The 17,313-nt window shown below is 37.0% G+C and overlaps 1 protein-coding gene across 4 annotated transcripts in view; it reads right to left on the minus strand.

The window, feature by feature from the left end:
- efcab14 (EF-hand calcium binding domain 14) overlaps positions 1-17,313 on the minus strand; it is a 79,399-nt gene that overhangs the window by 19,864 nt on the left and 42,222 nt on the right. For all 4 annotated transcript variants that reach the window (XM_069938460.1, XM_069938462.1, XM_069938461.1 and 1 more), the window contains 2 exons: positions 15,953-16,144; positions 9,106-9,217 (listed from right to left, as the gene is read on the minus strand). In XM_069938460.1, the coding sequence (XP_069794561.1) occupies positions 9,106-9,217; positions 15,953-16,144 (304 nt within the window). The remainder of the gene's footprint in view (positions 1-9,105; positions 9,218-15,952; positions 16,145-17,313) is intronic.

A 17,313-nucleotide genomic window follows, 5' to 3' on the forward strand; every position in this document is an offset into this window, starting at 1 on the left:
TGAGTCTTTCAACACCACCCAATCTGCTGAATCAAGAAAGTCCTCCAACCATTCTTCAGTCTTCTGTGACTATCCTCTAGCTGTCCTGATCTCCGGAGCCTCTCTCTTTAGGCACTGTTTGTATGAAAGCAGAAGAAGCACTGCCAGATGATCCGATTTGCCAAAATGTGATCTCAGGAAAGAACAGTAAGCCTTCCTTATCTTGGTGTAGCATTGATGGAGTGTGCTGGGACCTCTGATACAGCAGGTTAGATGCTGGTGGTAGTTGGGCAGGGTTTTCTTGAGACAGGCCTGCTTAAAGTCTCCGATTAAAGTTTGTAATGTGTTAGGGAGGGTCATCTCTTGTTTACTGACCAAATCTTGCAGGTTCGAAAGTCCCTGTTTGTAATTGGCATCAGGAAGGATATAAACTCCGGTGAAAATCACTGATGAGAATCCGTGGGGTAAATAGAAGGGTCTGCATTTAATGGAGATTTGGTCGAAGGCAATAGATTGACATAACCCAACGTCCGTACACCACCCAATATTAATGAAAAAGCACAAACTGTCCCCTCTCCCTTTTCCAGAATCAGATTTCTTTGCATGAAAAATTCAGTCAAAAATTAGGAACTCTGAATGTATTCCATATTTAAAATCATAACCTCACAGGTATTTGCTGTTTTTTTTGCCTTGGTTTATTTTTCTCTCAAAATTGTATAAAATATGTATGACAAAAATGGCCAGTGGACAGTTCTCCAGCTTAACTCACCTCCTAGAATGAAGTTTAGAGACTTGCAACATCATATTCCATATTTAGCGGTGTACTTGATCAAATGTGGTATGGGATTCTAATTGCGCCTCCTTTTTATGGTGTTCTATCCCCTTATCACTCTCAAATGTAAACAGTTTTCATCATCACTGCCCTAGTATGACACTATTTTTGTAAGCTGCCTACCTAAATGAGTTAACCCATTTTGACTGTAGTAACATCAAATTCCAGAGCAATTCTAGTTACTAGCTGGTTTTTACCTGGATGCTCGCATTCATCATGTGTAAGCTTCTGTGAAATCCAAATCCAACTAACACATGCATATTCCAGAAAGCTTACCAGATATTCATTAATGGATTGAATCTTCCAATTTCTTATTCAATACTGAACAACAAAAACAAGAAATTAGGGAATAAGAAATTTGTCGATCTCGCAGAGCAAAACTAAAAAAAGATTCAGAAGAAACTATGCAGCATGTGCAAAATCTGATAACTGTAGATCTCAACCATGGTTCTTTGGATAGCTATTTGGAACAAAAACATTTTGCACAGGGAGATCCCTATTTATTTTAAATTTTCCTACGAAACCGAATGAGCACCACCTCAGTCAACTGCAAAAAGGGCAAATATAATTGTTGAAAGTTATTAAAACATCTCACAGGTTTTTAATTTTATTTATTTAGTTAATATTAAAATAGAAGAATGTTCTCAGGAAAGAGAAATAATCTCAACTATAATGTCCATGAAAAGTTCATTTTAGCTCCGATTCATGAAACCTCTGATGAAATTAAAGGTCTATTTTGATGACAATAGCTCCATCTCCAGGATGCATCTATCATTCAGATTATTACTTGCCATCATGACAAATACATGAATAATCTACCCGACACACAAGCTTGTGCACAATCCAGATGTATTATAGTCCAGCAAAAACAGACAAGAACCTGTGAAATCTGATCATTTATTTCATTCAAATCTTCAATAGCTTTAATCAACCATCCAAGCAAAATCTGTGCTAATTTTAAAATGTTGAAAAAATATGTAATATTTTTCCAAAGAAAAGCTTTGAAAATTCATTATAATGATAAACTTATGATCAATGAGCATTGTAATACAGTGTTATGATCTACGCTGGTCCATGGTTCAAGTCTCATTGGAAACATTAATTTTATTTGCAAGCTACTCAAATTTTCAAGTTGTTTCTTATGGCAAAAATATCAATTAACTGATCGTCTGAAATAAACATGAGCTCCAAAGTGGGGATTTAATATTTCAAAATTAAATAACTCCTTTTCTCAGCACAGTACAGCACAGGAACAGGCTCTTTGGCCCAAGATTTCAAAATGGGTGTAATTTACAATGTTCAAAAGACAGTTAGATAGATATGGATAGAAGGTCATATGCACTAAACAGGACTAGCCAAGAATGTCAATTTGGCCGGTATGGACAAGTTAGGTCAAAGAACCTGTTCTGTGCTATATGGCTACTCCATTGCATTTTAGGTCACCTCATTCATCTGAATTCTTTAAGAATTCAAAATGGGGGAACCAGGAATTGAAGCTGTTTTTATTGTTTTAGAAGGCATTGCTCAACAAATGGAAAACGTGTCATCACAGATGACTTCTCAGATGAATCAGGGATTATGGAAATGAAAGTTAAAACAAATCATATCTGTGAGGAAGGGTCGTCTGTAAAGAAGGATATATCTGTGGTCAAGGATGATATTAATAAATGTTAGAAACTGGTGGATATAGAACAGGATAATTTTAAGAAAATTGAAGAAGCATTTTATGAATGTAGGGATCAAGTGGAGCAGAATAGAGAAAAAATGGAGAAAGTGGAAGATTCATTTGTTGGATGGGAAATTCATAAGAGAGAATTGTTGAAAAAGATCGACTCTTTGGAAATAATGTGAAAATTGTGGTACTTCTGGAAGATATTGAAGGTTCAGATCCATCGAAGATTTTTTAAAAATGGATTCCAGATATGCTGGGTGTTGATTTTTTTTTCCAGATGGTTTGGAATTAGACAGAGCACACAGAGCGTTGAGAAAGAAACCTTATCCGGGTCAGCTGCTTCGAGCGGTTTTAATTCAATGTTTGACATATCAGGATAGAGAGACGATTTTGCGGATAGCTGTCCAGAAAGCTCGTCAAAATCAGGCTCCAATGCTGGTCCAGGGCAGTAGGGTGTTTTTTTATGCTGACCTGAGTCAGAAGATCATTAAGAGGGGTAAGGAATTTAATTCAGGTAAAGAGGTGTTGTGGAGAAAAGGGTACAAGTTTACTTTTCGGTTTATGGGAATGATCAATCTCAGTTTTTTGAGAATGATCATGATGTATTAATTTTTGCAAATTCTTTGCCAGATGTGCAAGGATCTGATCGACCACAATCATCTAAGAGGAGAGTATCTGACAAGAGGAATGAGAACTGAAATGGAAAGAAGGGGGAATTGTTAATTGGGGAGTTACTACATTGGTGCAGTTTTGGGAAGTTTTTTCTGTATGTTTTTTTGAAGGGTTTTTTTTTCTTCTGTATTTTTATAAAAGGGAAGGTTTTTTTTATTGTTTAAGCAAGGGGAGCCCCTTTTTATAACTGTTGACTGTGTGAGTTTTGTGGAGTTTTTTTTAAAGTAAAGTATGACTAATTTGAATTTTGCGACCTTTAATGTACAGGGTCTTAATAACCCAATTAAGCATAAGCGTGTTAGTTTATATTTAAAAAGATGAAGGTTGATATTACTTTTTTTTAACAAGAAACAAATTTAACTGAGAAAGAACATTTGAAATCGAAAAGTGATTGGGTAGGTCATGTGGTCGCTTCTTCTTTTGATTCCAAAGCGCAAGGAGTGGCAATTTTGGTTTATAAGAAGATACCGTTTGAACTGGAATCATTTTATGAAATTGCTGGTAGAGTTTTAACAGTGAATCATAAGATTTTTGCAGAACCATGGACATTATTGAATGTTTATGTACCAATGTAGATGAGGTGCAAGCAGCCTTTAAGCAACTAACTGAAAGGTGAGTCCACGAGTTAAGATCCACTCCTGCTGCTGCCCTCAAGGCAGAGGGTCCACCTGAAAGGGGCTATACTTAAGAACAGATAAGAAATTAGCTCAGCTAGCACATATCTGGTTATGATGATGTCAGAATTTTGGATTAGTTCTAATCGTGAGTGTTCTGCAATACTCATATCAAGGAGTGGTAAGGATTTAAGAAAACAAGCTGTGGGGTAGTTAGCTTTGGCACTGATAAAGATTAAAGTAATTCAGAGGACAATGAGGTTAGAATGTTATTTGGAATCAAATGTGGCAAGAAAATTCTGCACATTTGTCTGTTAGGGAAAGGGATGGAATTAATTGCTTAAGAACAGAATTTATACGTCATAAAAATGGCTTTGGTCATCACTGTACATCAAAGATGTTTATGCTCATCCAGTACTAATTATTAGATAAACAATCTAATCATTTAAAGAAAACTGTTACGACTTCAGTGAACCCCATATACCAGCAGCAATAGAAATACACCAAAGCAATGGTTCCATAAACAAAATTAGATTAATTCTCTGAGTATAGAACAACCAGATCAACCCACAACTTATCAACACTAAATTATTTACACAATCCCTCCCCCCAATCTAATCGAAGTGGAAGTGTGTGCAATGTGTTTACAAGCAATTATTTTTTACTGGTCAATCTTCCACTGTCCACATTTTCAAGGCTAGTTTCCAGTAATCTTCAATTCTGTGCACAGAATCAAACAGTCATTACATTCAAGCAAACTTCAGTGCTTTACTTAGAATTACCAGGCAGGAAAGTTGTGGAGGGTTACAGAAGGCACTTTCAGATTGCCACAATACCCGACTGTAAAGCTGCACATTATACTCCTGTGCGGTTGTAATGTGGCCATCTGAAACGGGAGAAGCCGGCCAGGAGGTCAACTCACCTAACCCTTCTCCAGTCGGTGTTAAATCCTGCTTGGAGTATCCTCCGGTGGCAGGCTGATGACGTTGTGGTGACGTCATCAGCCATCGATTCTTGGTTCGAATAGATGACTGCTTTTCACAATGGACCTCTCACTTTTAACGAGTTATATAATCATTATCTATCTAATGCTGGGGGATCACAAAAACTGTGTAATATCAGTTCATTGCTATTGCGAAGTTACGGTATTCATCATGTGGCAAATCTGATATTGGCAAACCGCTAATCCAGGTGTTAATCAGGCCGTCATATATCACTTGCGGATGAGTTATATTACCCTAGCGCACAGCAACTGTCAATGAGGGCAATAACATGGAAATAATTTACACCTTTAAATGGATATTAAAACACACAAAACGTCAGTCAATTGCTTCTAGGTCCAAAGAGATGAAATCTGATCACTGCAAACTTCATCAATTCCTCACTGTCATAGAAAATACTGTAGAGGAAATTTATCTTTGAGGGATGATGAACATCCAACCTCTTCGGAAACTTTCTTTTTTTTCATTCCAGAGGTCTTGGTCCTGAATCACTGCTAGGTAAAACTCTTTGGTTACTAACTATAGTTGTGACCACAGTTTCCAGGTTTGGATTTCATTAGCTGGTTCATGTTCTCCCAATTTCTGGTTGCAAACCTGAATTCTTTCCATTTGTCACCTCCCACTCTAAACCGCTTGTGTTTGTCAAGGGTGTACTTCAATAGTAGCTTTTCTATACACCTCTAAAATGAGCACGTCACATTTGTTTTCATACGCTTATAGCCACCCTGTCAGTCGGGAGACAGGCAGCGCGAGGTGGCAGGCAAGGGGAGGCACCGGCAGCGCGAGTCGGCGGACAGGGGGAAGGCACCAGCAGCGCGAGTCGGATGTCTTCCAGAAGGAACTTGTCTTCTTTCCAGGTCCTTCTCACCGTGTTCTTCTCTTCACCACACCGGGAGAGAGTAGCTGCCACTCCTGATATCCACGGAGAATACACTCAGGCTATCATATTAGAACTCTGCCCAGTCTTGAAAAAGGACACTGGTTGTTCTGCAAGCTCCTCTTCTGTCCAATCTTAGACTGCCCTCTGCTTACTGCAGCTCTCTCATTCTCTGCCCCTCCCCTCCTGATGTCCCAGGCACTATTATTTTTTGGTTTCAGTTTGCAAATGTTGCAATTTACAGGCTTTACAAAAAACACATGGCCCCAACTCTCTGCAAATGTGCTTGCAAATGATACTAAAGCCCAGAACCTTCCGTTTGCACCTGCCCTCCGAACTTTGCAAGGCATTGTTCTGCTTGTAAAATGCATGCAACCTAACAGATAACCCAATTCTAATCCCTTTTATAAGCATATATTTAATTAGCCCATTGCTTCACAAAATAGACTGGCCAAAAATGATAAGGGGTGGAGTGTTCAGTTCATACCTGGAAGGACTGGAACAATTTCAGAACTATTGCTACAGTGCAGGAAGAGAAGCAGGTCCACAAGACAAAGGAACATATTAGACCTTTCGGCCCATCAAGTCGGCCTTAACATTCCACCATGGTTAATTTATCATCCATTTCAACCCCATTCTCCTGCCTTCTTCCTGTAACCCTTGATACCTTCTCATCAAAACAGATTGTCATGAACATGTTTCACAAAATTCATTGTTTAGCAATAGCATTACAGATGCAAAATTGCTATAAATTACACTTTAAAACCAAAATAAGTGTAAAAAGAGCAAAAATGAGATAGAGTCATTGTCCAATCAGAAATATGATGGCACAGGGGAATGAAGCTGTTTTTGTACTGTTGTCTGTTTGTCTTCAGGGTCCTGTACCTCCTTCCTGGTGGTAGCAGTGAGAAGAGGCATGGCCTTGGTGGTGAGGGTCCTTGATGATAGAGGCTGCTTTCTTCAGACACCATCTCTTGCAGATGTCCCTAATGGAGGGAAGACTAGTGCCCTTGATGGCACTGGCTGTGTTTGCAACTCTGCTACCATCTCCTGTCCTGTGCATACAGTGATGTATGCACACCAGTAGAAATTTTCAAGAGTCTAGTGACAAACCAAATCTCTGCAAACTACTTACAAAGTATAGCCACTGCAAATCTTCATGATTGCATCAACATGGAGCCCCCAAGATAGGCCTTCAGAGATGACACCCGGGCATTTGAAGTTCTTAACCCATTCTATTGCTGACACCTCGATGAAGACTGGTTTGTGTTCTCCTGATTTCCCCCTCCTGAAGTCCATAATATTTTGCTAACATTGAGTCCAAAGTTATTGTGACAACATTCAACAAGCTGATCTATCTCCCTCCAGCATGCTTCCTCATAGCCATCTGCAATTCGACTGGCGACTATGGTGTCATTGGCAAATTTATAGGTATCATTTGGATTGTGCTCAGGCACACAGTTATGGGTATAGAGAGAGTACAGCAGTGGGCTAAGCCTGCATCCTTGAGATGCACCTGCGTGGATTGCCAGTGAGGAGGACACAGTTTCCTATTTGCACATGCTGTGGTCTTCTGGTGAGGAAGTCAAGGATCGAGTTCCAGAGGTCCAGGTTTTGAAAAGTGCCAGTATTGTGGTGGTTACGTGATGGTGCTGAAAGTTGAGCTGCAGTCAATTAAAAGCAGCTTCATTTACATATTGCTGTTGTCCAGGTGATCCTGCATCTGCTGTGCAGCCATTGTGGTGGTAGGTGAATTGCAGAACCTATCTATCGCTGTCTTAAATATACCCAGTGACAACATTGCAGCAATGAATTCCATAGATTTACGACCCCCTGGGTAAAAAAATTCCCTGTTGCTATTCGAAAGGTTTTTTGTATTCTGTACCCTGTGGTCCCAAACACCCCAACCACAGGAAAGATCCACCAAGTCAACTCTATTCAAGCCTTTTAATATTCAATACATTTCAATTAAATTACCTAGACTCCAACAAGTACAGTCCCAGAGACATCAAACTTTCCTCATACAACCATTTCATTCCAAGGACTATTCTAGTGAAACTACTCTAGCCAATGCCAACACACACTCTGTAGACAACAGGCCCAAAGCTGCTCAAAGTACTTCAAGTGCAGTTTGACCAATACCTTATAAAGCTTCAACATTACATCCCTACTTTTATATTCTATCCAATTGACCACAACTTCAATCAAAGGACAGAGGTGATGGCACAGAAAAGTTGGAAACAGAAAGAACCAAGGATAGCAGATCATAGTCGTGTAGATCAGTACTTTAATAAGTGACATTTATAAGTAAAGATGGTAATCTAAGAATGTAAAACATAGAGGGTGTCCATGCAGTTTGCATAATTTGAAAAAAATCTTTTTACGTGGTAACTCAAATATGCAAACTTTGATTTTTTTTTGTATTGCAAGAACTGCATTTTTGTAGCCACACAGTATTTGGGATTAGCATAATTGTGAACACACACATACATACATACGTACCCACACATATATAACCACTTACAGCACAGAACAGGCCAGTTCAGCCCTACTAGTCCATGCCGTAACAAATCCCCACCCTCCTAGACCCATTGACCAGTACCCGGTCCATATCCCTCCAGTCCTCTCCTATCCATGTAACTATCCAGTCTTTCCTTAAATGTAACCAATGATCCCGCCTCGACCACGTCTGTCGGAAGCTCATTCCACATCCCTACCACCCTTTGCGTAAAGAAATTTCCCCTCATGTTCCATTTATAATTTTCCCCCTTCAATCTTAAACCATGCCCTCTAGTTTGAATCTCCCCCACTATTAATTGAAAAAGCCTATCCACGTTTACCTTTTAAAATCTTAAACACCTCTATCAAATCCCCTCTCAATCTTCTATGCTCCAGAGAGATAGATATATATATATATACACACACACATACATATATATGCACACACACATATATATACACATACACACATATATATATACATACATATATATATACACACATATACATATACATACATATACACATACATATATATGTATACACACATACATATACACACACACACATATATATATACACACAAATACATATATATATATTCACAAATACATATATATACATACACACATATATACATACATATATATACACATATATATACACATATATATACACACTCATATATATATATATACACACACACATACATATATATATAAACACACACATACATACATATATAAACACACACATACATACAAATATATATATACACACACACACACACACACATACATACATACACACACATATATATATATATATTTTACACCACCATCTATGATGGAACCAAACAATATTAAAATTGTCTTTTTTAGTAAGAAAAATAGGAAGCAAATATGTCAAATAAAGTACAAAATACACTATGTTCTCTTTCAGGTTTCAATTTAGCCTACCGTGATTGTTGACAACACTTGAATTGGCCAGATTATCTGACTTGTTGGTAAGAGCATTCACCATGATCTTCAACCTCTCCCTGAAGTTTGGCATTTGAATGCTGTCATTTTGCTGAAAGAAACAAATATTCAAAATAATCATTTAAGATTTGGAATGGTATTCTTCTAAAGTCTCTAGACAGTTTCACAAGGAACTCAAAAAAGTACAATAGTAAGAATGCTCACTTCAAAGGTAAATTTTGTAAGATTCCCTTTTTTTTGGGGGGGGGAAGAAAGAGGTCTTGCCCATATAGAAGATGTGCATACAAAAGACACGTTTACCTTTTAAAATCTTAAACACATCTATCAAATCCCCTCTCAATCTTCTATGCTCCAGAGATATATATATATACACACACACACATACATATAAAACTTTGATTTTTTTTTTGTATTGCAAGAACTGCATTTTTGTAGCCACACATATATATACACATACATGCATATATATACACATATATATACACATACATACATATATATATATATATACAGATATATACACATACATACATATATATACACATATATATACACATACATGCATATATATATACACATATATATATACACATACATACATATATATATACAGATATATACACATACATACATATATATACACACACACACACACATATATATATATATACACACACATATATATATACACACACACACACATATATATATATATACACACACATACATACATATATATATATAAACACACACATACATACAAATATATATATATACACAAACACACACACACACACACATATATATATTTTACACCACCATCTATGATGATGTATATATATATTTGTTCAGGTCCTTCATAACACTTGAACTGAAGTTTTGAAGAATTTGTCTCCTTAATAAGCAAGATAATTGCCTAGAAAAGGATATCAGAAAAATCTTTTGGTGTCAGAAAAACATTTCAGAGACATTTGGTCAACAATAAAAGCAAAGTGAATTGAATTAATCAATCATAATTAGGGATGCTTTCACCATTTTGATTGAAGTACATTGAAAAAAACAAAAGAAAGGGGGCAGGGGAAGTAAGGAAGGGTAGAGAGAATCTCTACCAGTAAACACCTTACATTGAAGAAAATTTGGAACTGTTGTTACAGAATGGCCACAAGAAATACTGACAAAATCAATGCATAATTGGGCAAAAGAATATCATGTTGACAAATTTAATATATAATTTGAAAACATTAATGGCAGAATGACTATGGAAAACCAGTGAACATATTGTATTTTGACTCAGTCTGTGTCCATTTCTGGACCACATTTTCACCATCCACAAAATCCAAAAATACTTCCACATGAAGCAGCAATCATCTGCATTCTTTCAAATGAATGAATTGCCTTTGTTGCTCTTCGACAACAGACAAATGCTGATTGGTAACCTATTTGCTGAATATCTCCTTTCAACCCAGTTGCTTGCAGCCTGAATTCTCCATTTCACTCTCACTCACCCGTCTGAATTTTTGGCATCCTACACTTTTCCAACAAAACCCAGTCCAAGTTTGAGGATCAGCACCTCACTCACTGTCTTAACATGTTGCAACCCTTAGGCTCAATACTAAATTTAATTTCAGATTCATCTCCCTCTAGTTACACTCTTCTAAGCAGATCATCAAGGATTAAAAGTTTTTTTTTGAAGGCACCAAAAGCCTGTGTTCATCTGGATAATCAAGGTCTCAATCTTATTACAGACATTCCCCACTCTCTCCATTCACTTAAAAAAGTCATTTTTGGTTCTAATGTTCTGATTCAAGGTCATTAACTTTCTTTCTCTCTCGAGTTTCATGAGTATCTTCAATATTTTCTGGGTTTTTTTCTGGGAAAGTAAGTTGTGAGGGATCTAAACATATTAAGTGAGTGGACAAAGCAAAGTTTTCCAACTTGACAGGATCCTTAAAAAAACCTTTTAAATGGTGCAAGACTTTTTGTTACCAGGGTTCATCTCCTGTTTGTGTCGAAAAACACAAAGTTAGCATTCAGGTAGAGCTCGTAGGTGTGTTGACTTTTATTACAGAACAAAAGTTCAGGTCCTTCATAACACTTGAACTGAAGTTTTGAAGAATTTGTCTCCTTAATAAGCAAGATAATTGCCTTGGAGACAGCCCAGAGATCTACTAGATTGATCCAAAGGAGTTTGAGGAAAATAAATAGCAATTTAGAGATACAGCTCTTCCAGCCCACAATCCCACACAACCCAAATACAACCATGTGACCAATTAACCCTGTACATCTTTCAAATGTTGGAGGAAACTGGAGCACCTGGAGGAAACCTATACAGGTCACACAAGAAGAACAAACTCCTTACAAGAAGCGCTGAATTCAAACCCCAGTCAGTGGCACTGTAATAGCATTATGCTAACCGCTATGCTTACCACATGTTTGTAAGATTTGCCCCATCATGTTTATACATGGAAATGTTTGGGGAAGAGGATGGAATATCAAGCAACATTCCAACTCTTATTGGCAAATGGTGACACCTGATGGAAGATCTGAACATAGCAATCTGCAAATCAGGCTACTCTTGAATTAATTGACATTATCTAAGCTCAGTGCAATAGAATACAATTGAGAGTAGGTAAGAATTATAAACTTAGGCTGCTTTCAAGGCTCAAGACAAGAATTTTTAATCTCCAGATATTTAGAAAAATAATCTCATTTTGGTTAACATTAAGGCTCAAACTTTTTCTTCCCTTTCCAATTCTGATCATGGATTCTCCAATTCAGAGATATTTAAGAGACACAGGTGGTGCAATAAATTGAGTTTAATTTTACATTTGACCTTCAGTACAGATATCTGAAAGCGAGCAGCCTTTTGCTGCTGGGAAGGCAATAAATGTCAGGTTGTAGAGACGCCTTTTTGGAAATAACTATTGGCAGTAATTTTCTCCTTATGAGGTACAAGTTTGCTAATTAACACATCCACGATCTACAGAGTTGACATTTCCAAAGTCCATTAAGTGTCTATTTGTACTGTTGGTTCATTTTGCAATAAACTGATACAGGAAAAGGAACCTCAAATAGCTTTTATAAATGTCAAATTCCTTGTTCTTCATGTTTGGTTTGTTTTGTAGTTAAAATTACTTCAATGCCAATTTTAAGAGGTGGGAATGAAAATGGCTGTATGTTTAGTGTAGCAGTTAGTCCTCCAACGCTATAACAGCACCAACAACCTGCATTTGAATCCCTCACTGTCTATAAAGATTTTGTACATTCTCTCCCAGTATGCACGAGATTCCTCTGGGCACTCCAGTTTCCACCCTTTCAAAAACATATGGGGATTGTAGGTTAATTAGTGTATTTGGCGGACTTGAGCTCCTGGGCCAGAAGGGCTGTACGGTCTCAAAAACATTCAAGGGCAATCTTAAAAAAATTCATGACAAGAATTGAAACAAATTGTTATTTTCAATGGTAGTCTTGAATGGTTTAAATGAAACTAATGTTTATTTAACCTACAAAAATTATTGCTCTACAAGTAACAAAAATCTTTTTTTCACCCCAAAGTACATCTCAGGAAATCTGGTGGTTTGGGAAGGTGTTGATTCTTAAACTAATATTCAGGCTGTGAAAACTGAATTAATGCAGTTTTACTATAAGACACCACACTACATTGTCCAGGCATCACTGTCAAATCTTGTGTTAATTCTCAATTTTGATGATTTATCTCTTAACTGTTTCCAATTCTTTACATTGCTATTGCCATAGACACAGGTTGTGACAAATAATGAAAACCTGTAAGGAATAAATTCTGTCAACAATTTATTCTCAACTTCAAACATCTCACAGAAAACAAATGAAAGTAGAATGGTGAAATGATTTGACAAGCAGTAATTATGGACATGGAAACTGAGTTAACCTATCAGGTTGATGACCAGTCATTGGAATTGCTGCTTCCATGCAACCGAAAATCATGGATTCTTCATTTTATGCTCAAGTATTTGTGCGATTAAATAAATCCTGGTACTAATGCACAGAAATATCACATTCTCTTTTTGCATATTATCATGGAACTTACTCCATCCATTTCATTTTGAAGAAATGTCTACTTGCATACTCCTAAACTCAAAGCATAATTGTCAAGTTTCTAGAAGTCATCCAGCCCTACAATCCAATAATTCATCTCTAGATATCCAAAAGCACTTGCAAGTACAAGGAAGTCAGTGCTTTGACCTTGGTTCGTTTCTTTTGTTGGGCACCATGATAGGTGTAGTGGTTTGCGCAACGTCTTTACAGCGTCAGCGATCGGGACTGCGGTTCGAATCCCACACTGTCTGTAAGGAGTTTGTACATTCTCCCAATGTTTGTGTGGGTTTTCCTCAGGGGCTCTGGTTTCCTCCCACCATTCAAAAAATATACTAGGGACATAGGTTAATTGGGTGGAACAAACTCATGCACCAAAATGGCCTGTAACTGTGCTGTATGTGCAAATTTAAAAAAATTTAAAATAAAATTTAAATTTAATCTCTTCAGAACTCAAAACTGTTTTCATCTTTCAATGGGGGAAAGACAATAAGCCAGAGAAGTCGATATTAATGCCATCTGGTTGGAGGGTGCCAGTAAGAAGATTAGGTGTTGTTCCTTTAATTTACAGGTGGTCTAAATTTGGCAGTACATGGACAGACATGTTGGCAAGGGAATGGGATGGAGAATTGAAATGTGTGGCCACTGGGAGATCCATGCTATTGCAGCGAACAGCTTTTTGGACCAGCTTCCTTTTTAATATCCTCTATTAACTTCAGTGCATGCTAAATAGAGCTATCTGCACTCTTGCATCAAGTCACAGTTGCCCACCTAGAGCAGCTCTCAATTAATTAATGCTTTGAGAATTGAAATAATATTAACAAGGCATATCTTCAAAAGTTGATTCTTTTACTTATTTTTTCTTTCTCTGTCTATCAAGAGCCTTCTTTGGAATTTTATTTACAATTGCTTTGTGTAATATTCTCATCCGTCAAGACACTCTGTGAATATTTGGACTAATATGCACAATTCCATTATCAATCATGGTATATTTTAATCATTTTTCATCTCTACCCCTTACCAATATAATTTACAAGATGGATATCCAAAATTTAGCAACTTATCCTCGGGGAAATCTAACAGTAATTTGCATCATCTTGCCCCATCACAACAAGAAACCATTTATTCTTTGAAATACTGAATGCTTAGTAAGTAATTATTCCCAATGTTGAAAAACTCACCTAATCTGGTTATTAATGTTTCATGTGATTAAAATAACTTGCCAAATCATTGCACTTTGTTGTATGAAACATCTTTCTTTGTATCCTTTAGCTTTCTCCAAACACAGGGTACATTGATATTTTTCCTAGCGTTATCAATTTGTCAAAAGTATCACCAACAAACCAAAAATCTTGTACCTTTAATTTATAGCACATTTTCTTGCCTCTATTAATTGTCTCTGATGTGATGAGAGTGATGTGAAAATCAACATGGTCAGAAGGAACTGATAGAAATTCATGCAACTTTATCTTAAACATTTACAAAAGTGAGATGTATTTGTCATTGCTTCGACAATCTTTCATCTGCCTTACATCAGGCAGAAAGGAATTTTGTGCAATATTACATTTTCTGTATTATTACATGGCAATACAGTATGAGATAGGAGCAAGTAGTGAATGAATAATTTGCATTCTAAAATGTTAAAATTGAGTAAAGTTAAATTATACACAATTAAAAATGGATAAACTCTAATCAAGGAAAAGCAGGCTGTAATTAGAGGCACAGAGATCAATGCTGGGACTTCAGCTATTCAGAGATTTGAAGAAGGCTTGCTATTGCTGATCATGAATGTTATGAAGTGGATACAGAGGCTGGTGACATAATGGGTGGGGAAATGATAGATGGAATACAAAATGGGAAAAAATCCAAGGTCAGCCACTTAGTGAAAAAAAAACAGCAGTTTTTGCTCTATTGCCTTATCAAGTTCACTTATCAATAAACAACCAAGCTCTCAAATGAATCTCTCAGAAAACTCTTTTTAAGTTTTAAATCTAATTTACATTGATCAAATTTGGAAAAAAAAAGTGGAAAATGGACAAGAAGAATAAAATAAAGGTACAAAGGGATGCCTAGAATTTTACAGAATATAGAAATCAGGGCATTTCTGCATGCAGATCTATTTGTTGTTGATTGATATTATGCTAAATGATTAGCCAAACAGATTGAAATCATACAGTGAGCAGGTGGAGGGGCTGGGGGAAAGGAAGTCTCAAATTTGCACATTTTTTCCCCTTCCTTTGCTCCAAATTTATAGACTAGAACAAGCAGTGAGTGCAGCAAGCAATTTTACAACATGGTTGCCAATTGTGAACTTATTGAAAAACAAGAAATAAAGGGCAGGTATTGGAGAAATATTAGATCTGAGGAGTGTTGGATTGGAGGAGTTTAGATAGGCTTGGGGTATGGCCACAAAATGAAAAGAACGCAAGGAAATTTTTACATTTCATTCAGAGGTTATAGAGGCGAAGCATTTTCCATTTGATCCAAAAATATTAGTACCTTGTAGTGTGATTAAGACCACATTCAACAATTTTAAAATCATGCATTTAATTATGATTCAATTTGTTCTATGAAATTGTTGAACTTTCCTGGTTGAGAAAAAAAGAAAGCTTGGATTCAAATTTCTCCATAATTGATCATTTTTCATAAGACACGTACATTCTTCGAGAAAATACAAGTAATTCAAATTGACCACAGTTCAGATAAACTTATCAGCCTTTACTTATTGTTTAGAATTTAAAATGGCTATTCTTACCATTGAATTATTTACGTTCTTTATTTTTGAAGCAGGATCAGGAATTAGCAAATTTCCCTCCAGTGACTTTACTCTCTGGCTCAGATTGCTAACAATTAAATCAACGTGATGTAGCTTTTGGTCGTTGTGTGTATGGTAGGATCGAAGGGTGGCATTTAACTCATTTACTTCATCCTGAAAGTCCACCATTTCCTGAAACAAAAAATAAAATCCTAACGTTACAGCTCAAATTGTCATTTCAATCCTGACCCAGCTCAAGTACATAATATTTTCCATACCTGACCCAATCTGAAGATGTGCGCATTGAAAAAAAAATCAGAAAAAATAGACTTGCTATGCTGCGTATATCGTATACGTAGACAAAAGAGCACATGCAATAATACCAATCACATCATCCTGACCTAAAATAATGACGAGCATTCTATCACTTCACCTACTTTCTTTCTCAATCCATACATTTCTTTAAAGAGGTCCACCGGTGAATCATTTGTTTAAGTTACTCAATGTCTATTACCCACAGCCCATTACCAGTTTGCCCTTCAAGCCTTTCCAGAACCAATATCAGAACCTATATCTGGACCTGACAAATTGTAGGTTCATCATGTAGTTAAACTTTAAAAAGCAATATTTTGAATGATCCTATCTCTTAGAAACCATCACCTTCAGAAATTTGACAAGAATTTATTTGACCACAAGACCATAAAAGAAAGGAGCAGAAATAGGCCATGGAATCTGCCCCTCCATTCAATCAAGAACTGATTCAATCAAGAACTACGACTGGTTGGTGATAGCCAGAATCAACTTGTACCCAAGTTAAGATCTGGAACTACTGCAATTTTCCCAATGCCATAATGATATTGTACGAGATGCAATCTCACTGGCTCTCTGCTCAGGCCTGGATCATCCAGCACCAGGCTACATTTCATTGACTATAGCTCAGCTTTTAACACTTATCATCCCCTCAGTACTGGTCAGCAAGCTTCAGAACCTGGGCCTTTGCACCTCTCTCTGGAACTGATCCTTGACCATAGTCAACACAAATCTGAAACAATGCCTCCAACTCAATGACATCAACACAGGTGCACCTCAAGGATGCGTGCTTAGCCCATGTTCTACTCGCATTACACCCATGACTGTGTGGCTGTGCACAATTCAAATGCCATCTACAAATCTGCAGATGACCCCACAGCCATCGGCAGAATGATATATGGCAATAAGGAAGAGAACAAAAGTGAGATAGAACAGCTGGTTGAGTGATGCCACAATGACAACCTTGCACTCAAGGTTAGGAAAACTAAGGAACTGATTGTGGACTTCAGGAGGGGGAATATCAGGAGAACACAATCCAGTCTTCATCGAGG

The sequence above is a fragment of the Narcine bancroftii genome, chromosome 5 (genome assembly GCF_036971445.1).
Source record: "Narcine bancroftii isolate sNarBan1 chromosome 5, sNarBan1.hap1, whole genome shotgun sequence".
Lineage (NCBI taxonomy): Eukaryota > Metazoa > Chordata > Chondrichthyes > Torpediniformes > Narcinidae > Narcine > Narcine bancroftii.